General features: G+C 36.8%; 2 protein-coding genes across 2 annotated transcripts; both read left to right on the top strand.

Moving 5' to 3' along the window:
- The first annotated feature begins 8,469 nt into the window (after window positions 1-8,469).
- LOC110269502 (uncharacterized) lies at window positions 8,470-9,036 on the top strand. Its single transcript, XM_021117371.1, has one exon. The coding sequence runs from the start codon at window positions 8,470-8,472 to the stop codon at window positions 9,034-9,036; it is 567 nt and encodes a 188-aa protein (XP_020973030.1).
- Window positions 9,037-19,198: 10,162 nt separating this feature from the next.
- Window positions 19,199-20,605, top strand: LOC107633472 (HVA22-like protein i). Its single transcript, XM_016337094.1, has 3 exons — window positions 19,199-19,309; window positions 19,796-19,860; window positions 20,341-20,605. The coding sequence occupies exons 1-3, from the start codon at window positions 19,199-19,201 to the stop codon at window positions 20,603-20,605; spliced, it is 441 nt and encodes a 146-aa protein (XP_016192580.1).
- Window positions 20,606-24,629: the final 4,024 nt, after the last annotated feature.

Here is a 24,629-nt window from a genome sequence, read left to right as displayed (position 1 = left end):
ATTAAACATGGATATATGGAAATGAACTCACTGGATTTGTGTATGCACTCTAATCACTCAGTGTTTGTGGTTAATCACTCTATTCTTCTCTAGTCATGCTTTCTACAACTTTGTTCTTCATCTAACCAATCAACAAATATTTAATGTACACATGCAAACATTGTGAGGTCTTTTCAAAGTTGTAATGGGGTTAAGACAAAGGTGAGGGTATATATATATATGGCTAAGTAAGCTATAAATTGAATCCTTGATTAGTCTAAGATCTCACCTAACATATACATATTCTATATAACTCTAAAATTATGCTTAACTTCCCAATTTTCACTTTTGTATCACATACTCATGCACCAAATTTTATTTTGATGTTATCACATATGCATTGATTCTTTTACTATACTTAATACTGGGGTAATTTTGTTCCCTAAGCTTATTTATTTAATTATAGGAAATAAAAAAAATTTTCTCTCTTTTTTTTTAACATAAACATAAAATGTCAATGCACATGGTATTTTAATTTTTTAACTCTCACATGAGCATGCACCCAAATTCCAATTATTTTGTCAATTTAATCCTTTCCTATCAACCATTGTTCCCACAGTTCCCCACACTTAATTGATACACAATCTCTATCTTAAGCTAACCAAAGATTCAATTTAGGGTATTTCATTTGTTTTTCTGCTTAAGGCTAGTGATGTGGTTATAGAACAGAAGGGGATTAAAAGGCTCAAGGTGGCTAACAAGGGTGACATAAAAGGGTAGGTTTATTTGGGATAAGTGAGCAAAAACAAGTAATGGCCTCAATCATATGCAAGTATGTAAATACATTCTATATTGGACATATAGAGTGGAACAAAGTAAAGTCTGCAATTATAGAGAAGGAAACACACAGGAATGAAAACTATGGTTAAATAATGTAACCATGCAATTAAGCCCAAATCTCACAAGTTGTGTGTTCTTTGGCTCAAAAATCATATATCATTTATGTATATCATGCACGTAAGAATAAAGAGTTCTAACTCAATCAATGTGAATCCTTGAATGGCTTTTGTAAAGAAATAAATACATTCCTTGAAAAATATCGTCAATTTACCAACATTTATTACTATATATCTATGCTAAGTGGATTATTGTGATTATGAAAATCTGAAAATTTATAGTTTACTTTCTATTTTCAATTAAACCAAATTATCATATGCTAAAAGGGTAAACTAAACTAAATAATCCATATTTTCTATATCACAACTAATAAGTTAAGAGTGCAAATTAAGCTAAATATCTAAGATATATACAGCCCAAAGTGCAAAATGTAATAAAGTAGAAATAAACAAAAGTACAGTAAAAGAAAATGTGCAAGTACTGAAAGGAAAATAAGATAAAATAAGATAAAATAAAAATAAAAATACAGAAAAAGAAATAAAATAGGATGAAAAAGAGTCTGAAAGTAGTTCACCAAAATAACATTCGCCAGAGATGGCGACCTCCCCACATTTATATAATAGCATCGTCCCCGATGCTCAATCAAGCTGGGTGTGAAGAAGCGTCATCTCCGGAAAGGTGCTCTGCTGGCTCTGTAGGGTGTGTGGGTGCCTGGGGATCTGCCTGTTGAAGCGGAGGCTTTGTCTGTATAGGGGCCTGTGGATCTGCCGACTATATCTGTTGAGGCTCCTCATGCTGGGGCACTGCCTGCTGGTGCTCTGCCTGCTGGGATCCTGCCTGCTCATCCTCTGCCCGTGCATCGTCCTCCTGTTCATCTGCCTCCTCCTCAGATGGCTTTGATGGTGTGTCAGGCTCGGAGGGGATGTCAGTGTGTCCCAACTTGATCATCAGCTTTAAATGCTTATAGCATCGCTTGCTGTGACGCTCAGACCGCTCATATCGCCATTGGTTGCGGCGCTCCATCTGGTCCAGGCGCTCAAAGAGTCGGTGCACAAGGTGGTGGATGGGCTGGGAAGTAGGTGAGGGTATTGTAGGTGTGGGTGGTGCAGCAGGTGCTGAAGGGGCAATAGAGGATGTGGCTGCATCAGTAGAGGCAGTCGGAGAAGGAGGTATGTAGCCCAAAGCCTCGAACTTCCTGCCGTGTGGGATGATCTTCTTGCAGTCGGCGGCTGGTGGCTTCTCATCCTCAGGCTCCCACGGTACCTCAGCTTGGCGGCCCAACTGGGTAATCAGATATGGGAAAGGCAGAGTGCTTCGGACATGCACTTTAGCCATGGAGTGACGGATAAATCGGGGAAGGTACAGGTCCTTGCCTTCCATCACGCACCAGATAATAGTAATCATGGCAGCTGGCACCTCAGTCTCGTGAGTACTTGGCATTACATAGTTGCTCAGAATTTGTTGCCACAGCTGAGCCTCATCATTCAGATAAATAATTTTTATGCCTTTTGGGTTCACTGTTGACTTACCCAGAACCCATGGGACAGCTGGATCAATGGATATGGTTCGCTTCACTGCCTCCCAGTCAAAGCTCATGAATCTCATGGCTTCCTCACAACCTAGCTACCTAACCACATATAATCCACTACAGACATGCATCTCTAACTAACCTAAATTAAATAGAATTAAAATATGCAAACTAACTAACTTGAACGGAAAAGGAATCGGAGTGCAGTAGAACCTGGGGTGCGCAATGAAAGAAATTGAAATGAAGAGGGAAAGGGATGTTGATGGTGCTGCTGGTGGTGGCGAAAAGGCGGCTCCAGTGCTGCGGTGGTGGCGCTGTGGTGGCACGGCAACGGGGCTGGGGTGAGAAGAGGAAGAGAAGGAAGAGAAGAGGAAGAGAAGGGAAGGAAAGGAAGGAGGGGGAGGGGGTGACAGTGGCGGCATGATGGTGGTGGCCGACGATTGGGTGCGGCGGGCTGGGTAGGGGGCAGTGGGGTCGAGAGGGGGAAGGAGAAGGAGACGAGGAGAAGAAGGAGGGGTGAGGGTGGGGTGAATGGCGGCGGGTTTGGAGGTCAGTGACGGTGGCAGTGCGGCGGTGATGGCGGCGGTGGTGGCTGGTGGCGGTGGGAGGTTGGAGAGAAAGAGAGAAGAATGGAGGTGGAACGTTGGGGAGGGGGGAAGAAAAGTGACGCTGGGGCTAGGGTTTCCGCGTCGGGGGGGTTAGTGAATTCAAATCCATGCGTACGTGTGGGTCACGCGTGCGCGTGGATAAGGTAGAATTGCCACTACGCGCAAGCGTCATTGACGCGAACGCGTAAACAGAGGATAATGAAAATGACGCGAACGCGTGAGACACGCGAACGCGTCGACCAGAATTGTGCTAAACGCACGAATCCAGCGTCATTTTGGCACAACTCTCTGTTTCATTTAAGGGGTCAAAAATTTTTATGCGACGCGTACGCGTCGCTCACGCCCATGCGTGGTGTGTGTAAATGACAATGACGCGTACGCATCATGAACGCGTACGCGTGGACCAATTTGTGCCTAACGCACAACAACCGTACGATTTCAGCCCAACTTTCTGGGCGTTGGATGTGACCCAAAAATTATTATTTTTTTTATGCAGTATGCAGAATGCAGATGCTAATACAGACATGATGAGTGACACTTAGAGAAAATAGAATAAAATAAAACTAAGAATAAAACAAAACAAAATAAAACTAAAATTGAAAAAGAACGATCATACCATGGTGGGTTGTGTCCCACCTAGCACTTTTAGTTAAAGTCCTTAAGTTGGACATTTGTTGAGCTCCTTGTTATGGTGGCTTGTGCTTGAACTCATCCAGAAATCTCTACCAACGTTTGCAATTCCAATAGCCTCCGAGGTCCCAAACTAGGCACGTAAAGCCTTCTAGTAAGTTAAAGCAGGTGATCAGGCTCCAGGAGTGTTGATTATCAGAATGAATTCTAAGATCCCAAACCTTGCTTTTGTACTCGTCTTCGATTTTATCTACATTATTCCAACCGGGTGGTAAGCAACCTGAATTTCCGCTGAGATACCCAAGCTTCTTCCGAAATCCATTCAATCGAGCTTTATACCAATCCTTGCACTTCCATTTGGGGCGTGGAACCATATTGAACCTTGGATACCAACTTCTATTACTAACCATCTCCCTCTTACTCTTAAAGCCGCAGAGAGCTCTGAGCTGGCCATCGGTTTCAAGCAAACCATATTCAAGTGGAAAGGTAAAGATAAAGGCTAAGAATTTTACCCACTTGAAGTTTGTATTGGGTGGTAATGTCCTCGGGAGAGGTGTTTCCGGTGGTCTTTCAAGCTCCACTTCCTTGTACTCTTGTGAATAATTCCACTTCCTTACAAACCTCTTCAATTGCAACCACGTCTTGATCAGAGTCTTCGATTTCTTCCTCATCACTCAAGTCATAAGTTGGAGGTTGAGAAAAATCTACCTCCACATCCTCTTCATATTCACTTGTGGAAGGTTCTTCAATCTCAAAGAATTCAATTGCAGATGCATGTTCATCATTAGGAGAGCTTGATTCATGATCATCATTACCAAGGAAGCTTGCTTCTTGATCTGTTCCATCCAGTTCTTCATAAGATACATGCCTTGGGGGTTGTGCACTATCATCCTTAGCATCAATTGCAAATTTCTGGGTGAAATTCTCCACAACTCTTGATTCCCATGGAGGTTCAGCGTTTCCTAAGTCTTCGACCGATTCTTCTTCTTCGATAATCTCGGCTTCCTCTACTTATTCAAGTACAAAGTCATGCTCCTTACTGTTCACCGGAGCTTCTAGTGTCTCCTTCATGCTACGTTCTTCATTAGATTCTCCACATGAAGCCATGGGAGTTCCTTGAGTGTCCAAACGTCAGGAAGCTAATTGATTTATCGCTTGCTCCAGTTGATGAAGGGTTACATGAAATTGATCTACTGTTTCCTTGAGGCGAGCCTATGATTCTTGGGTTGATGGATATGGACATGTTGCATATAGAAGTGGTGATTCTTGGGGATAATTGGATTGGAATCAGGGTGGATAAGGGTTAGGGTCATGTAGAGGTGAATGGTTGTAGGTGGCTTGTGAGTATGGTGGTTCAAAGCTATGTTGAGTAGGTGGTTCATAGGCATATGATAGGGCTTATTGATAACTACAAGGGGGTCCACCATATCTATCATCTTGATACGTACCTCGGAATGGCTCTTGACCATAGTAATTTGGTGGGGGTTGGTTGTCACGGAGAGGTCCACCATAACTATTGTTTTGGCATGCATTGTAGAATGGTCGTTGTCCATGGTATCTTGGAAGGTGTTGTTGCCAAAAGGGTTGATCAGATCCTCGTGGCTCCTTCCATCTTTGATTGTTTTGACCTTGATGCATGTTCCTATTATAGCTTTCATTCCTTACAACAACATTGGAACCAAACTTAAAGCCAGAGGGGTGAGAACTCATAGTAGTTAATAAAATTAAAACAAAAACAAAAACAAAAACAAATAAACAGCAAAAGAAAATATTTACAATAACCAATAATAAGGCATACAATTACAACTCCCCGGCAACGGAGCCATTTTGACGAATGGATTTCTTCTGGTAAAGAATTTTATAAAAATAATCACGTTGTAGGTATAATTTCTAAACCAACAGAGAATCCCTTCGTACAAAAACTTTGGTTGTTACAAGTAACAAAACCCAATAAAATTTATAACGAAGTATTCAAACCTGGGGTCGTCTCTCAAGGAATTGTAGGGTAGTATGATTTATTATTGGTTACGAAAAAAGGTATATTTTTGGATTTTTGAAATAGAGAACAGAAAAATAAATTGGCAAGAAAATAAATTAATAATTATAAAAACCATTGCAAGGTATAAGAACTGGAAATTCCATCCTAGTTATCCTTATCAGGGGTGATGAGAATTGTTTATTGCTCCCACTTAGTTAACCCTTACTAAATAAAGGAAAGTCAAGTGGACTAATCAATTTGATTCCTCAAGTCCTAGTCAACTCTTATGGAAAGACTAGCTTTAGAGGGATCCAAATCAATCAGCAAATTCCAATTTTCAATCAACAGTTGAGTTTGATAACTCAAGTGTCACCAATTACTCAACCAAAGCAAAGGGAGAAGAAATCTAAATTAAATTAAAAGCATCAATAATCTTAAATAGAAGAGACAATAATAAATTTGAAATACCTCAATTTGTATTAAATAGAAAATCAATTTCAACATAAGGGTTCATAAACCAAATTGGAAAAATAAACAACTAAAGTAATAGAATGAATAAAAGTAGAAGAGAACATAAATTAAAGGAACATTGAACCTAGAATTGAGAAGAAACAATCCTAAAACTAAGAGAAATCCTAATTCCTAAAACCTAAGAGAGAGGAGAGAGCCTCTCTCTAGAAACTACATCTAAAACCTAAAATTGTCAATAATGAATGAATGTTGAATCGATTCTTTGATTCCCTCGTTCTCCAGCCTCTATTCTGTATTTCTGTGCTTGGATTTGGGCCGAAAAGGAGCCCAGAAATCGCTGAGGGCGTCTTCTGCAACTTTCTGCACGTGGCGTCTGTCACGCATACGCGTAGGTCATGCGTGCGTGTCATTTGGATATTTTCCTTATCACTCGTACGTGTCAGTCACGTGTACGCGTCGCTCGTGCTTTGCGCCAGGCACGCATCCGCGTCATCCATGCGCGCGCGTCACTGTCAGTTTCTTCAAAACTTCATTTTTGCGCGTTCCTTCCACTTTTGCATGTTTTCTTTCTGTCCTCTAAGCCATTCCTGCCCTATAAAGCCTGAAAATACTTAACACACAGATCACGGCATCGAATGGTAATAAAGGATAATTAAAATTAACATTTTAAGGCATAGGAAACATGTTTTCACATATATCACAGAATAATGAAGGAATTGTAAAACTATGCAAATTATATGAATAAGTGAGTGAAGAATTGATAAAACCCACTCAAATTAGTATAAGATAAATTATGAAACAGTAGTTTATCAGCCAACTACCTACACATAGTAGAGGCTCAAAGAGAACAAAGATTAGTGCAACTGGAGCATACTCATCATCATCAAATCCAGAAACACCATTGGCTGACGAAACTAGTGTGGACTCTCCCGTTTGCCCACAAGTATTGAAGAAGAGCAGGAGAAAAAGTAAGGAAAAAGCACAAATGTCTTAAGATCTTAGTGAAAAGAAATCATCAGTTATTAAAAAACTGTCTCTTATGGAAGATATTAAGAATGTTAGAGAAAAGGAACTAATGGACATGGAAAAAGAAAGAGAAGAGGAGAGGGAACATAGTGCAAAGATTATAGCAATCAAAGAAAAGGAGTTACAAATTCAAGCGGCAATGAAAGAACAAGAATTACAAACTTAGAGGTATATTATAGAAATAGAGATAAATGCAAAGAAAAGGGAAATGGAAAGGATGGCTAAGGAAAGGAAAAGAGAAATGGATATGCAAATACTTAATGCTAACACATTTACAATGAGTGAAAAACGACGAGCTCTTCATGAGATTGCATGTGAGAAAATAATCAATAAGTGGTTTACTTAATGGTTCCTTGTATTCGTAGAGTTAAGTAGTATGTTTTATTTTTATTGCATATTACCTTATGTGATATAGTCTGTTTTATTTATTTATGATGTAACTTTTCAAATTAGTCAATATTATTGTGTTGTTATTGTTTATGAAAGTGACCGTTGTAAAACTAGCCGTTTTAAACTTAGACAAGACAAAACTAGTCATTAAGTAGCCGTTACAAAACTATATGTTTTAAACTTAGACAAGAAAAAACTAGCCGTTAAGTAGCCATTGCAAAACTAGCCGTTGAGAAGTAGCCACTTGTTGCAGACATTCTTATAAATATCAACTATCAATGATTCAGCAACTCCATTTCAACTCTCGTTTCTCACCTCAAAAGAATACTAAAAAATACTTTTCAAGATATGGCTAGAAATTTTGATGATTTGTTTAATGAGGCTTTGTATGGTAAAAAAAGATGACAAGATAACACACTCATGGATAATTGGATCGATGAGTGTTTATTCGATGGATCAGAAGAAGAAGATACCAATAGAAGCTCTATCCTAACTCCTCGTAGATCAATCAACAGAGATCAAGAAGCAGGACATGATCGCCTTTTCCAAGATTACTTTGTAGATGAGCCGATGTATAATGTTGACATTTTTTGACGGAGATTTCGAATGAGAAGACATGTATTCCTTTGGATAGTCGATGCTCTCTCAAATGTCTATTCGTATTTCCAATAGAGGGTTGATGCAACTGGAAGAAGAGACTTGTCACCATTCTGAAAATGCACCGCTGCGATAGAAATGTTAGCATTTGGCGTAGCAGCTAATGCTGTTGATGATTATGTGCGCATAGGTGAGAGAACTACAATTGAATGCTCGAAAAAATTTGTTGAAGCTGTCATTTTGGTGTTCAAGGATGAATACTTGAAAAAACCAAATTTAAATGATGTACGACACCTGCTACAAATGGCGGAGGGTCGTGGCTTTCCTAGCATGTTGGGTAGCATTGACTACTACATGCATTGACAATGGAAAAATTGTCTAAAGCGGGAAAAAGTATGTACATGAGTGGTTATTTTGGGGTTGCAACCATAGTACTTGAGGTTGTAGCATCTTCAGACTTTTGGATATGGCATGCGTTTTTTGGAGTTTCTGGTTCAAATAACGACATCAATGTGTTAGACCGTTCACTAGTGTTCGATGATATTCTAAATAACCATGCTCTGGAGGTAAATTATATTATTAATAGTAATAATTATACTATAGAATACTATTTAGTAGATGGTACTTATCATGAATGGGCCACATTTGTCAAATCAATCTCAAAGCCAGAAGGAGAGAAACATAAGTTATTTGTACAATACCAAGAAGGACAAAGAAAAAATGTGAAGCGAGCATTCAGAGTGTTGCAAGAATGCTATGCAATTATACGTGGTCCAGCGCACTTTTGGGAAAAGAAGAAGTTTGCAAACATAGTGAGAGCTTGTATTATATTTCATAATATGATTGTTGAGGATGAAAAAGACACTTATGCAGGAAATTTTGCTCAAGACTTAGAGTATGACAATGTCGAAAATGGCTTATCACAACCTTAGCTGGGAGAGGAAGATTTTGCACCATACCATTAATTTCTCCTAAGAAATGCCCAACTTCAAAATTGGCAGCAGCATAGACAGTTGAAAGATGACTTGATTGAACACATATAGCAATTTCACAATGCTTGTCGTCAACTATAGAGCTTAACTATGTTTTTCTTTATATTAAGTAATTTTACAAATTAGTGTAATCTCGAATTATATATTGTGTATTATTATTACATATGAATTTTTTTTAATATTAATATTTTTTAATAGTGAATTATTTTTAAATTTATAAATTTAAATAATATTATTAAAAAAATAGTCACTATATTAATTTTAATTACTTTAATTAATTAATTAAGTAGGACCACAACAGGGACTAAAGATAGTTCCTCCTAATGGAGAAGAGAGAGATGCTTTGAGTTTCTATTTACTATTTATGATGCAAAAACTGATGTGGAGTTACTTTTTATGACAGGTGGACTATAAATAGGAACTGGATGAATTCTCTACTGGAGATGGTCTAAGACTTGACAACCCTAACAACATGCTCTTCTTGGGTTCCCCAGCATAGAGCCATCAGGATGGATTGACTCTCTCTTCTTGTTAAAGCTTTGTTGATCTCCTTCACCAATTTCATATTTTCTGAGACTAGACTTTGGAGTGGTCTTTGATAGCCTTGTTCTTCTTCTTGCTCTAGAATTGGCAGCAAGTAGTGATGAACAAATCCATCCAGATTTGGTTTGGATTATGACCAGCTAGTTAATTCCCTCTATGCAGTTCGGCTTGTTACCCCTTACGCAATAGATATTTGAAGAATTGCCTCTCCCGTGTCGACACCCAATTCTGAAGTATTTACCCTTATATAATTTGAAAGATGTGGCTGCTAAAAATCAGAACTCATGGTGTAAACCTAGTTGAGCTGCATATAACAACCGTTCATGCCTACTGAAGCACCAAAATGATGCTTAATAGTAATTTACTACCCAAAATATTTGTCATGAAGAAATTATTATTATGAGAACTGTACAGAGAATTATTCACATGCTGAATAATGTTGTATTGTTATGCAGAAATGCAAGCTCTTTTTATACACAATAGAAGTAGCTTGAGCAGCAAGCTATTCAAGGGTAGACTAAGAATTTTAGGTTTAAGTGATTTCTGTCATTCTAGCTGGCAAGGAAATTACTAACAGCTTGTATTTCCTAGTTCTCTACTAAATCTATCTAAGCTTACAGACTTACAGCATTAATTCGTTGTAACAAAATCTATGCATCCATATTTCAGTTGGTATTTTCATGCACCGGATTGGACTTTTGTTACCCTATACAAGCACAAGAAAGTATGTTTTCAATTGAGTATATAATATATACAAGGAAAAGAATTGACGAGGTCAATATTCAACCTTGTCCTCCAACTACATTTGGTTTTTGTTAAGGACCATGATAATATTATGTAGTTCAACAACCTTATCCTTCATATATGACACCAAGGATAAAACATGTGATGATCAATGTCTACAATAGCGTCACAAATTGATTTTCTAGAATAATATTGTGCATGTAAATATTCTTATTTGATTTTCTAGAATAATAGTGCTAATGTTTGGAAGAGCTTCACTGATTTATTTGACTACATCGATTGATAGCATTGGTTAGTATACTATAACATGAATTCTGAGAGGCTTTTTTCCGTTTTTTGGACTTATTAGAAGACTTCATGTTGTTAAATAATTAAATTACAAGAGCAAATAGTAAAATCTTAATTTTGAGAACTAGGTTGTGTATAATTACTAGTTAGTGATTTTTCCAAGGCAAAATTGAAAAAAAATTACGTGTTTAGACCACTATGAAATATCTTAAATTTTGAGAAGACAATTGTATAAAACTATTTGTGGTAGTAAAGGATCTAGTACACGAGAGCAGCCATAAAGGTTGTGATGCAGGGTTCGATGACTCATTCGGGCTCATTGTGTGATGCAAATCAATGAATGTTCTAATATCGCCTTGCCTTATTATTATTGAATTTAATGGGAGAAGAAAAAAGAAAATTAAAGGAAAATTGGAATTGATTGCAGCAATCTAAATGTTGTGTGTTGGTAGTAAATATCCTAATTAAATTAAACTCGGGCAGTTTTGTGTGTATGATTGTTGTTTTACTACATTATTATGCGGTGCAAACAATTAATATCACATTTTACGGTAGTTATAGAGCCCTAGAGTGCACCTTGCATTGTTTTATACATGTTTGATTGAAATTTGATTAGCGTTACTGGAAAAGAAGTTGAGAGTCATCGTTGGGTTCCCGTAAAATGTAAATCCAGTAGGACCAATAGCAAGCAAATTCCTGGTTCTCGCAGCCTGAACCACAGGCGGCCTAGACTAAATAGTCCAAATTAACCGATGAATATTGTTAGCCAAATCCATAAGATTAGAACTTATTGACATCATGAAGCTCATTTTGACCTGAATGAAACTCTGGTTTCTAAATATCACACGAAGGTTCTTGTTCGCGGGGGAAGATATTGCAGAATGTACAAGGAGGCATAAAAGATTGCTTACCATTTCTACTGAATGAAAGATATTAGTTTCCAACTCCTGTCTCGGACAGAAAGAACGGTGGTACTGCACCCTGAACTTGAAGCAATGGTGGAACTCCTGTCGAGAAATGGGGTGCTACACCGTGAGCTTGAAGCAATGGTAGATGATAAACCATTATTTTATGATTTATCTTGTGCTAATTTGAGTGGTTTTTATCAATTCTTCACTCACTTATTCATATAATTTGTATGGTTTTACAATTCCTTCTTTATTCTGTGATATATGTGAAAACATGTTTCCTAGGCCTTAAAACTGTTAATTTTAATTATCCTTTAGTACCATTCGATGTCGTGATCTGTGTGTTAAGTATTTTTAGGCTTTATAGGGCAGGAATGGCTTAGAGGATAGAAAGGAAACATGCAAAAGTGGAAGGAACGCGCGAAAATGAAGTTTTGAAGGAAATAGCAGCGACGCGCGCATGGATGACGCGGACGCGTGCCTAGCGCAGAACACAAGCGACGCGTACGCTTGACTGCGCGTACGTGTGACAAGAAAAATTTTCAAATGACGCGCACGCGCGACCTACGCGTACGCGTGATAGACGCCACGTGCAGAAAGTTACAGAATTTGCCCCCAGCGATTTCTGGACTCTTTTTCGGCCCAAATCCAAGTCCGAAAACACAGAATAGAGGCTGGAGAATGGAGGAATCAAGATCATTCATTCATTATTCACAATTTTAGGTTTTAGATGTAGTTTCTAGAGAGTGAGGCTCTCTTCTCTCTCTTAGGTTTTAGGATTTAGGATTTTTTCTTCCCAATTTCAGGTTCAATGTTCCTTTAATTTAGTTTCTCTTCTACTTTTATTTATTCCAATACTTTAGTTTATCTATTTCCCCTATTGATTACTTTATGTTGCTATTTGGTTTATGAATTCTCATGTTTAATTTGATTTTCTATTTAATACAAATTGAGGTATTTCAGATTTAAGATTGCTTTCTTCAATTCATAATATTGATGCTTTTAATTTAATTTAGATTTCTCTCCTTTTTCTTTGGTTGAGTAATTCGTGACACTTGAGTTATGATAATTGGAATTTGCTGGTTGATTTGGATCCTTCTAAAGCTAGTCTTTCCATAGGAGTTGACTAGGACTTGAGGAATCCCATTGATTAATCCACTTGACTTTCTTTTATTTAGTAAGGGTTAACTAAGTGGGAGCAATAAACAATTCTGATCACAATTGATAAGGATAACTAGGATGGGATTTCCAGTTCTCATACCTTGCAAGGGTTTTCATGATTATTAATTTACTTTCTTGCCAATTTATTTTCCTGTTCCCTATTGTAAAAAAACCTAAAAAGATACTCTTCCATAACCAATAATAAATCATACTTCCCTGCAATTCCTTGAGAGACGACCCGAAGTTTAAATACTTCGGTTTATTATTTTTTTATTGGGTTTGCTTTAGTGACAACCAAAACTTTTGTACAAAAGGATTCCTTGTTGGTTTAGAACTATACTTACAACGAGATTACTTTTGAAAATTCTTTACCTTCAAAGAAATCAATTCGTTCAAAATCGGCGTCAATAGCATGTTGAACAGAGAGTTGTGCTGCCCCCACGCTGAACTTGTGCCACAGGCATAAATTTACCCACGCGTACGCGTCCCTGACGCGTGCGTGTCATTTTCAATATGTGGCGATCAACGCGTTCGCGTGCCTGACGCGTATGCGTCACTTGAAATTTATGCGACCCACGCATACGCGTGCTGTACACGTCCGCGTCACATGCGACGCACAATTCAATCAGCACACCGCTAGATTTCAAATCTCCCCTCCCCCAATCCAATCCTTTTTCATTCCTACTTCTTTTTTTTTCTTCTTTCTTTCTTTTTCTTCTCCCCCTCTACTCTTTTATTCTTTTAATTTACTGCATTTATTTATTCTTCTTTCTTCTCAATTTTTCTTTTAGCTTCATTATTTATGGTTTCTTTTTCTTCCTTCTTCCATGCATTTTTATGGTTGGTGTTGGAATTTTATTTGGGTCTTACCTTACTGTAATGAAGCTTGTGGATATTATGAGGAGTAATTTGACAATTGATATTTTAATTTGGCTCTCTTATACATTTGGATTACATTATTTTCATTCCTATTATACCTTACACACCACGTGTTTGTGAAAAAGATTTTACGGCACTTTGAATCCTATTTTCTTTTACTCTTTTACTTATATTCCTCTTTTTCACAACATTTGGATTCCACATGTACTTGAGATTATTGTTCACAATTGTCATCATTACATATGCTCTTTTATTTGACATACTTACTACTTAATGCTTGATTTGTGCTCCTCATGCCTATTACTTGCATGCTTTTACCATCTTGCATCTAATTTTATAAATTGCCTTTTTGATCTTTATTGATGTCTTACCTACATGTTGTAGCTACCATGTAGTTGGGCTATCATCTTTCCTTTGGCATTCATTATCACTTGGAATTTTCTCCCTCCGGTTTTGAGTTATATATGTTTAATAGTCTCCCTCTTTCTTTCTTCCTTAGGCATGGGTAACAAGAAAAGGAAAAGAGAAGGCCAGTGACAAGACACCGGCATGGAGAGGAACCAAGAGACCTCCAGCTAAGGCACCTCCATCTACAAGCGTCAGTTGGAGTAGCCCGTCCACTTGCACTTCTTTGCATGCACCGAGGACGGTGCAATCTTTAAGTGTGGGAGGTCGATACCGACTTCCGTGGGTTAGTTACCTTCTTTTTAACACCAATGTTTAATTTTTCTTGTTAAATTAGTTGCTGCATTTGCATGTTTGATTGCATGTTTGTTTAATTTTTTGGCATATTTTACCATTGCTGGGTTAAAGTAATGAGTTTCTTTTTAAGATCCTATTTTATAGAATTTCACTAATTTAAATTGAAAATTTTATGTTAGACTTGTTTGAAGATTGTATTTGGAACATGGTTTATAGCAAAGAACACACAAACCTGTGAGATTTGAGCTTAATTACATGGTTACATTATTTAACCATAATATTTTATTCTTGTGTGTTTTCTTCTCTATGACTACAATCTATATTTTGTTCCATTCTATATGTCCAATGTTTAGTGTATTTACATTCTTGCATATGATTGAGGTCATTAATTGTTATTAGCTCACTTATCCCAAATAGCCTACCCTTTCAATCACCTTTGTTTGCCACCTTGAGCCTTTTAATCCCGTTTGTTCTATATTTTACCACATCACTAGTCTTAAACAGAAAAATAAATTAATTACTCCAAATTGAATCTTTGGTTAGCTTAAGTTAGAGATTGTGTATCAATTAAGTATGGGGAACTGTGGGAACTTGGGTTGATGAAAGTGTATAGTGTTTCATTGACAAAATATTAGGAATTTGGGTACCTACTCATGTGAGACCAGAAAAAATTAAAAATCCATGTGCATTAATATATTATGTTTACTTTTATAATTTTAATCAATAGAAAAAAAATAATAATAAATACAAAAAAAAGAAAAAGAAAAAATATATATATATATATATATACACACAATATAAATAAATAAATTAAATAAATAAATAAGGGGATAAAATTACCCCAAATGCTAAGTTCAATAAAAGATTAATGCATATATGGTAAAACTAAAGAAAAGTTGATACATGAGTATGTGATGCAAAAGTGGAAATTTTGGGCAGCTAGGCACAATTTTAGAGTTACATAGAGTGTGTGTATGTTAGGTGAGAACTTAGGTTAATCAAAGATTCATATTTTTGCTCACTTGGCCATACATGTACCCTTACCTTTACCTTAGCCCCATTACAACCTTGAAAAGACCTCATGATGTTTGTATTGGTATACTAAATATTTGTTGATTGGTTAGATGAAGAATAAAGTTTAGAAAGCATGATTAGAGAAGAGTAGAGTGATTCACCTTAGACACTTGAGAGATTAGAGTGCATATACACTACAAGTGAGGGTTTAGTGCTTGATTCTATGTTCCCTACTTTCATGAGCTATCTTCTTAAAAGTTTACTTGTCTTTTGTTGTATAATTTGAATTAGTGAAATCTGATTTATGTTTGTCTTGAAGAGCTTATTTACTTTTAACCAAGTAGGTAGAAACATCTTAGCATTTAGTTGCATTCATATAGCTAGGTTGCATTTCATAAGTTTCACCATTCATCTTCACTCCTTTATAGCTTCTCTTGAGCTTAGCATGAGGACATGCTAATGTTTAAGTGTGGGGAGATTGATAAACCATTATTTTATGATTTATCTTGTGCTAATTTGAGTGGTTTTTATCAATTCTTCACTCACTTATTCATATAATTTGCATGGTTTTACAATTCCTTCCTTATTCTGTGATATATGTGAAAACATGTTTCCTAGGCCTTAAAAATGTTAATTTTAAGTATCCCATAGTACCATTCGATATCGTGATCTGTGTGTTAAGTATTTTCAGGCTTTATAGGGTAGGAATGGCTTAGAGGATAGAAAGAAAATATACAAAAGTGGAAGGAACGCGCGAAAATGAAGTTTTGAAGAAAATAGCAGCGACGCGCGTGCATGGATGACGCGGACGCGTGCCTAGCGTAGAACACGAGCGACGCGTACGCGTGACAAGAAAAATTTCCAAATGACACGCACGTGTGATCTACGCGTACGCGTGACAAACGCCACATGCAGAAAGTTACAGAATTCGTCCCCAGCGATTTCTGGGCTCTTTTTCGGCCCAAATCCAAGTCCGAGAACATAGAATAGAGGCTGGAGAATGGAGGAATCAAGATCATTCATCAATCATTCATTCATTATTCACAATTTTAGGTTTTAGATGTAGTTTCTAGAGAGAGATGCTCTCTCCTCTCTCTTAGGTTTTAGGTTTTAGGATTTTTTCTTCCCAATTTCAGGTTCAATGTTCCTTTAATTTAGTTTCTCTTCTACTTTTATTTATTCCAGTACTTTAGTTTATCTATTTCCCCTATTGATTACTTTATGTTGCTGTTTGGTTTATGAATTCTCATGTTTAATTTAATTTTCTATTTAATACAAATTGAGGTATATATTTTAGATTTAAGATTGCTTTCTTCAATTCATAATATTGATGCTTTTAATTTAATTTAGATTTCTCTCCTTTTGCTTTGGTTGAGTAATTGGTGACACTTGAGTTATGATAATTGGAATTTGCTGGTTGATTTGGATCCCTCTAAAGCTAGTCTTTTCATAGGAGTTGACTAGGACTTGAGGAATCCCATTGATTAGTCCACTTGACTTTTCTTTATTTAGTAAGAGTTAACTAAGTGGGAGCAATAAACAATTCTCATCACAATTGATAAGGATAACTAGGATGAGATTTCCAGTTCTCATACCTTGCAAGGGTTTTCATGATTATTAATTTACTTTCTTGTCAATTTATTTTCCTGTTCCCTATTTCAAAAAAACCCAAAAAGATACTTTTTCATAACCAATAATAAATCATACTTCCCTGCAATTTCTTGAGAGACGACCCGAGGTTTAAATACTTTGGTTTATTATTTTTTATTGGGTTTGCTTTAGTGACAACCAAAATTTTTGTACGAAAGGATTCCTTGTTGGTTTAGAACTATACTTACAACGAGATTACTTTTGAAAATTCTTTACCTTCAAAGAATCAGTTCGTTCAGTAGAGCTCGTTTCTCCATCAGCTCTTTCTTGTGTAGTAAAAAGTAAAAAACAAAGGAGAAATTCTTGCATAGTAACATTTTTCATCATTTTGCTCATCCTCTAAACCTTTTTCTTCATTACCATTATCTTCATCATTATCTCTAGCGTTAGAAATATCATTTATATTTTGAGAGGGTGTTAATGCATCTACACCAGTAATTACAACATCTTAAAAAAAAAAACTCTATTTCATCAAGATGTTTTAGACCTTTGTCTCTAAATTTTGCCACATTAAAATTTTTCTATGAGACAATAAAATAGTAATTAAAAATCTCTCAGTAAAATTAATATTTCTTAAATAATTTTAAAAAATATAACATACCTGAATGTTAGCATCCCATCAATCATCACTTGCTTGTTTGGTCTTTTTCATAGGATCTCAATCAAAGATCGGTCTTCTTTCATTCACTACAAAAAAAAAAAATGCTGAATACCATCGGATTTAACGTCGAACGTTAGCAGTGAGTTTTCATCAAATTTATGCTAAGATTTAAGATGGTAAATTTGATAGTACTCTACGTTTTTCTCGTAGTGCTTTTAGGTTAGCCCATAGTCCCCACTCTCTTTTCATAGCTTCCCACTTGTTTTTAAATTGTGTATACTTATAATTCAAACCAGTCTCTTTTAAGAACTTTGTTTTTAAATTTACCCAACCAGCTTTGTTAAAATGTGTTGCAAGTTTATTTTTAACTACCATCTCTTTTTTACATATTTTCATGAATATAATAGTATTTCGTTCATTCTAATCAACTTTAAATTTTTTTTCTGAACTTGCCACTTTTATAAATTTGTTGAGGAAAAACATAAAACAAGAAATCAAATAACCATTTCGTACATGAAGAGATACATGAAAAAGTGGAGAAATATTACAAAATAAGGGAATGACCCTAGAATTGTTACTAGGGGTATACATGGGGCCGGGTGACGCCAAGTTCGCCTTGACCCAGATTCGGCCCTAAACAATGGCCAGTGAAATTACACTATTTTCGGGCCACACTAAAACCGGGTCTAGACCGGGTAAAGTTTGGGTCTTGATAAATTTTATATCAAAATTATGATGAACTTATTTATAAAGAAGAAAAAAATATATTTGTTACTGAGAAGTTGATATCCATACTTGAACTTGAATTTCTTGTCCATAAATTCTATTTTCATGCTTTTTTTATCTATTTCCTAATTCAACAAGTGTGATTAAAAATAAAATAATAAGATTATGGAAATCACTTTGATAAAGACATTAAAAATGTCTTTTTTTAAAGACATTTATATATGTCACGTTTTTATTGGATGTATTTATTAAACCGGTCAATAATTTATTTTTAATAAACCAAAACAAAATCGGTTTATTATAGCAACAATAATAAACCCAATTGTCTATATTATAATTATGAGACCCGATTCAATCTGATCGGTTTACATAATTTGAACTGAATGATGTTTAAATTTTTTGAGAAAAAGACAAATATATTTCTAACTTTTTTTTTGCGAACATTTAAATACCTAAAAAATTTAAAATTACAATTAAGTCCCTGAAAAAAACTCTAACTCTAGGTTCTTTCCCTAGCCCAAACCCAAGCCTAATATCTCACTAATCTCTCAATCGTACTTGAGAAAAAACCCTAGTCCTTAGCATCTCCTTCCTCTCCCTTTCTCATTGAAGCTCGAGCTCTCATCTCTTTGCTCACTGGCTCAATCTCAAGATCTCTCCCTCTCTTGTCTCTGGTCTCGCACTCAAGGTCCTTGTCGCTTTCCATGTTATCAGTAATCGCCGTCTTGTCAGTCATCACCGTCTCTTACTCAGTCGCGCTCGCACACCTTTCCTAAGCTCGTCATCGCCAGTAGAAGAAGCAGTAGGTCTTGGGACTAGTCGTCATCGTCGCTTCATGTCTCATCACCATCTCAACTTGATGTAAAGGAAGACAAGAGCAGGAGATATGGCTATTTCGTATTGGCAAAGAGCTGCAAGTTATGGGCAGACTAGAATATTTGACATTTTACAGTTTGTTGCTGCACAATCAACACCTGCTCCTCGTCCTGCTACTCAGGTAGTTAATTTTGATTATGTATTGTTGTTTGCTGTTATTTTTTAATGTGGCCTAACTTCACTAGATTCAGTGAAATAAAATATAAAAATAACATGACATTTTCATGATGAAGTTTTCATGTTTGGAATTGTATTGTGCTGCTCATTCTTCTTTATTATGTAATTTAATGTCAAGATATATCTTTCCAATTAGGTATAGGCAAATGACATGCCTGTCATAATACAATGACACTCAGAACAACATATTAACGAGTCCATGTCAAACAATTAAATGATTAATCTAGGACGGACATATGTTTTCCCAAGTTATTAAGCTAGTACCATCTTCCTAAACAAATAAACCAATATCTTTGAGGGCTTTATCTTAATTCTTCTTTATGCATATTCTAATATAATAAACTAATTGTCTGTTAAAGTAGCAGCAGAGGGTTAGGAGTGAGGGTTCGTCAACCTGCAACTCCTAATTGCTAACCAAATTCTCTGGCAGAACCACAAGCTGAGGAACCTCCATCTCCTACCTCTAGCACAACTTCAAGTCAATTCCAGAAGGAGGTAACATAAGAGACGGGTTCAGCCCAGGTGCCAAAAGCAACTGCTCCTAATGTAGATTTAAGTTGCCAAAAGTCTCTTGATACAGGTTCAAGTATTCCACCTATAACACCTTTACTATCAAAATATCACGCTTCCGGCTACGCCACTCTAATAGCGAAAATTATTATGACGACTTCATATACTTAATAATAAAATAGGAGCCTTTGACTCGAAATCGTATCGCTATTTTTTTTAAAACGGAAATAATTTTTCTTAAAAACCCTCTACTGAGAACCAGCGAGGACGATGGTCTCACCCCCCTACAAACTTCTCTTTTTAGGACGGATGAGGAAGCTTACAGAGCTTTTGCTAGGTTCTTAGATATCCTATTTCTGTTTGTATACATATGATATTGATTTCCCTCGCCGTTATTATTATATTCTTGTAAGAGGGATAGGAGTCGTGACTGTAATGACATTTATGTATATAATATTCTGATAGCGAGAGTGTTACACCACCCAAGTCGCCTGTGAAAGGTTCAAGTATTCCTCCTAAGTCTGCTTTAACCCAGAGGTCTATTTCTCATACTGAAACCACCAACAAAGTTGCACTAGTTAAGGCAGAGCCAAAGCAGAATGAAGCAGCAGAGTCTTCATATTCTGGTGCAAATGAAAATGGGAACCCTCCTCCAAAAGAAACCCTAATGGAAGAAAGAATTCGTGTTACACGGGACAGACTAAGAAAAACTCGATCAACAAATCGTTAATGTGCTAATAATGTTAACTTTAGCTTCATATAGTGGTAGGTGAATAATGACAGCCATTTAATTGTTGTAGAACTTTATGTAAATCTATTCTAAGTTTTCATTCAGATTGTTGCTTCATTATGTATTTTTTTGAAGTTCTGTCTGCTCTAGCATGTTTGGTTTAATTTTTAGAACCTTAAAACGGCAAAAGTTAAAGATATCCTCCCTCCATTTCCCATATTCAGTAAATATTGTAACACCCTACCACACAGAGCCTTACGTTTAAGCCATAAAATAGAGGTGGTGTGATATTACGACCTCAAAAAATAAAACATATACATAATAATAGTTGAAGGAATTTAGTAATCGAGGAGTCTTAAAAGAAAGCTTAAGCAAAGTCGTGAAAAAGAAAAGCGCGATGCTCACGTAATAGAAACTTGCATACGAAGAAAGTATAGACACATATATATAATGAGAGCGGAGTGTCAAAAGATATAGAATATCAAGCTCCATGCTCGACCTGTGAATTCAAGGCTAACCGGAGAATATCATATACATATATATATATAACCCAGATATCCCAAAATACATAAAGTAAATATCTAGTTCTCCAAAAAGTCTCTAAGAGGGACAAAAGTAAAGCTTAAACAAAAGGAGAAATCTAAACATATATATATATATAGCAAATGTACAAAAGATAGCATCCCAACTTCACTTGCCAAGGAAACTCCAAACGCCTAACGAGGTGGCTCTCGACCTGCATCTGAAAAATGAAAATATATATGTATGGAATAAGATCTGGAGGTTCTCAGCATGGTAATGGTGCCCACATAAATAATATATAAGGTTCCAGGAAAGCCAGAGGTAATCCTAGAACTCTGATATTCAGAATTAAACTTAAGGAATAAACTAAACCAGAAATCAGGTAAACTGTCTAAGGTTCTCAAATTCCAAATCTAATCCTAACTCAACACTTCACTTTTATCTCCTCCAACCCTCCAAAACACCGGTAAAACTACCCTCGTCGCGCCTCTACCATACAAGGGGTCTCTCAGTTGCACAAACATACAATTCAAACAAAGAAATCACAGATAAAATGCAACTATAGCAAATAGAACAAATAGCAGGTAAACAGGGATAATCAGTTAGGCAAACCAAAGTACTCACACTCAAACAAAACACATAGATGCATATGATGTATGCCTGCCATATGGCTGATGATATCATCTGTCGGTTACATAGCCAACCCGATATATCTTAGTGGCTAACCGTGGATAGTACCTATGTATGCGCATCCCTAAGCTAAAAAATTATCCATGGGAAGAATCCCAAGTTGACATGGGAGAAACAACACCCTAAGCTCAAAAATATCCATGGAAAGAATCCCAAGCTGACATGGGAGAGACAACATCCCAAGCCCAATTCATATATATGTGCATGCCCATGGGGGAACCCGAGAAGTTAAAGTGCCCAATCACATCTTACGTACAGGGGGTCAATGAATGTCTCAAAATCTCAAACACATAAATCATGTGATGATTTAATCATAAATCATCAACGTCAATGTCAATCTCATTTCATCTCAACTCATTCAACGTTATCATCATTGCTATTAGTTATAGATCATTTATCAGTTATCACTTCATTACCTTAACAACTCAACCATTCACTTCTCAACCTCTTCTTAACTCTCCATTTAACTCCTTCAACACACCCACCCTTTCTCCAAAACTTGAAGACTCGCTAACAGATTTTAAACAGGTGTTATAAAGATTTGGAAATATAGAGGATTGGCATAATACTCAAAAATCTCATTTTGGGCTAAAACAGGGGGATGTGTACGTGAGACTGTGTCCGCGTACGCGAGATTGCAAAACAAGGGGCTCGCGTATGCGAGATGGCAAAACAGTGGGGAGTGCTCGCGTCACGTGTTCTGCTCGCGTACGCAAGCGTCCAACTTTCAGGTCTGCGTATGCAAGACCATGTCCGCGTACGCGAGATAACAGTGATAAATCTTGCGTCGCGTGTGCATGCTCGCGTACGCGACTCCTTCTTTTTCTAAAAAATCTACTAAGTCATAAAAACCAATTTTCTGCACCTAAATTTCAACGTTTATAACTTTCTCTACAAAATTATGATTTTCACAAACCATTTAAAACTCTTGAAATTATCTTTTATTTGAAATAAATTTCATTTAAAACCAAAATTCGAGACTCAAGTTATGATCCACCGAAGTTGGTTAAAAATCACTTTTTTAACAAAATACTGAAATCCCATTCTTTCCAAAATCTTAATTTCAATCATTGTTTTACTCCTCAAACAACACCAAATACACATTCAATAATACACTCAATAATATACTTTTCAAATTGCTCTCTTGTTTCAAACATGGTATCAAGAGCAAAGGTTTTTTTTTTCCATGAAAATTCATTCATAGCCCCTTTGTTTTTCTCCTCCGGCAGTGTTCCTTGGCCTCGTTTTTCAATCCTTTCCCTATGCTTTGGTTCGTCACCGCCATTCCCACCGTGTTCGTCTTGTCATCGCGATTCCAATGCATCCAGAATCGCTGCAAGACGTGCCGCCACGCACCACCACAAGACGCTGCCACCACTAGTGCTCTTCTCCTTTCCAGATTCATCCTGTGCTGTCAGATTGGGTCCCCGATCAATGGCCCAGACGCTACTACGTGTCGCGCCCGCCCGGATCACGCACAACATCCGATCTGACCCGTCAAACCCGGGCATAGACCCGAACAGGCCCATTGGTTGACCCGTGTGTTCATGTCAGCGCTGACGTGGTTCCTTCCTTCATTCAGACGCTGCCATGTGTCATCCCTGGCTGACGTGGCAGACAGTGGGACCCTCCCTAAGGGTTTTGTTTGAGCTCTTTCTGATTCTGCCTTTCATTTTTTTTTTTTTTGCTTTGAATTTGCAGTTTTCTCTACTCTCTTTGATCTCTGTATCTACTATTAGGAAAAATCATATGCTTTTGTTGCCACAGAAAGAAAGGGTAAATTCTGTCGAAACTATAACCGTTTCAGGCACCTCCTCTCAGACTGTCCTTCTGTTGAATGTCGTACATGCCAACAGAAAGGTCACATTAGCTACAATTGTTCACAATTGTTCTACCATTATTACAAGCTCTCGGGACATTTGATTACTACCTGTCCTACTCGTCCACCATGTCCTGAAAAACTCAAGTATCATTCTCATCCGAACTTCTCCAAGAATGTGTCTACTTTTGCTATTGCTGCTACTACTGAATCTACCAATTCTGCTCCTCTCAAACCGTCTCCTGTCTCTCTATCTGATATTATGTCTCTTCTTAAGCATTTTCTCTACCTTTCTAGTAATACTCCTGTTGCTTTTTTGACTCCTGTAGATAATTCTAAATGGTATTTTGATTCTGGTTGCTTTCATCACATGTCTTCTTTGCATCATCTTTTTGTCTCTCACTACAAATGCACATTCTGTCAATATTGCTAATGGTTCCCTCTTGCACGCGACACACAAGGGTTCTATTTTCCAATCAACTCTTAATCTCCCTGATGCTTATTATATTCCAAAATTGAACTTTAATCTTATTTCTGTTGGTCAACTTGTTGATCTCAATTTTGATGTCAATTTTTCTATTTCTAGTTGTCGTGTACAGGATCTTCAGACGGGACAAATCATCGAGACTAGACGTAAAGTTGAAAGGTTGTTTGAACTCGAGAATCTTCATATTCCTTCTGTGCCAAATCTCTGTGCTGCTTCTTCACCATCTACTTTTCACTTGTGGCATCACCGTCTTGCCCACAGCTCCTTAGAAAAATTGCGTCCTCTTGTGTCTCAAGGTGTCTTGGGTCAGGTTACTAATGAGTCTTTTGATTGCATTTCTTGTCAAACTACCAAACAACCTGTTTTATCTTTTCACAATAATTCATCTCTAGCTTGTTCTCCTTTTGATCTTATCCACTCTAATGTTTGGGGCCCGCTCCCACTACTTCTATGGGAGGAGCTAGATACTTTGTCATTTTCATTGATGATTATTCACGTTTTACTTG

The sequence above is a fragment of the Arachis ipaensis genome, chromosome B3 (assembly GCF_059453495.1).
Source record: "Arachis ipaensis isolate K30076 ecotype BB chromosome B3, ASM5945349v1, whole genome shotgun sequence".
NCBI lineage: Eukaryota > Viridiplantae > Streptophyta > Magnoliopsida > Fabales > Fabaceae > Arachis > Arachis ipaensis.
Note: the sequence above shows the minus strand (reverse complement) of the source record. Positions and strands in the feature narration are given on the sequence as shown.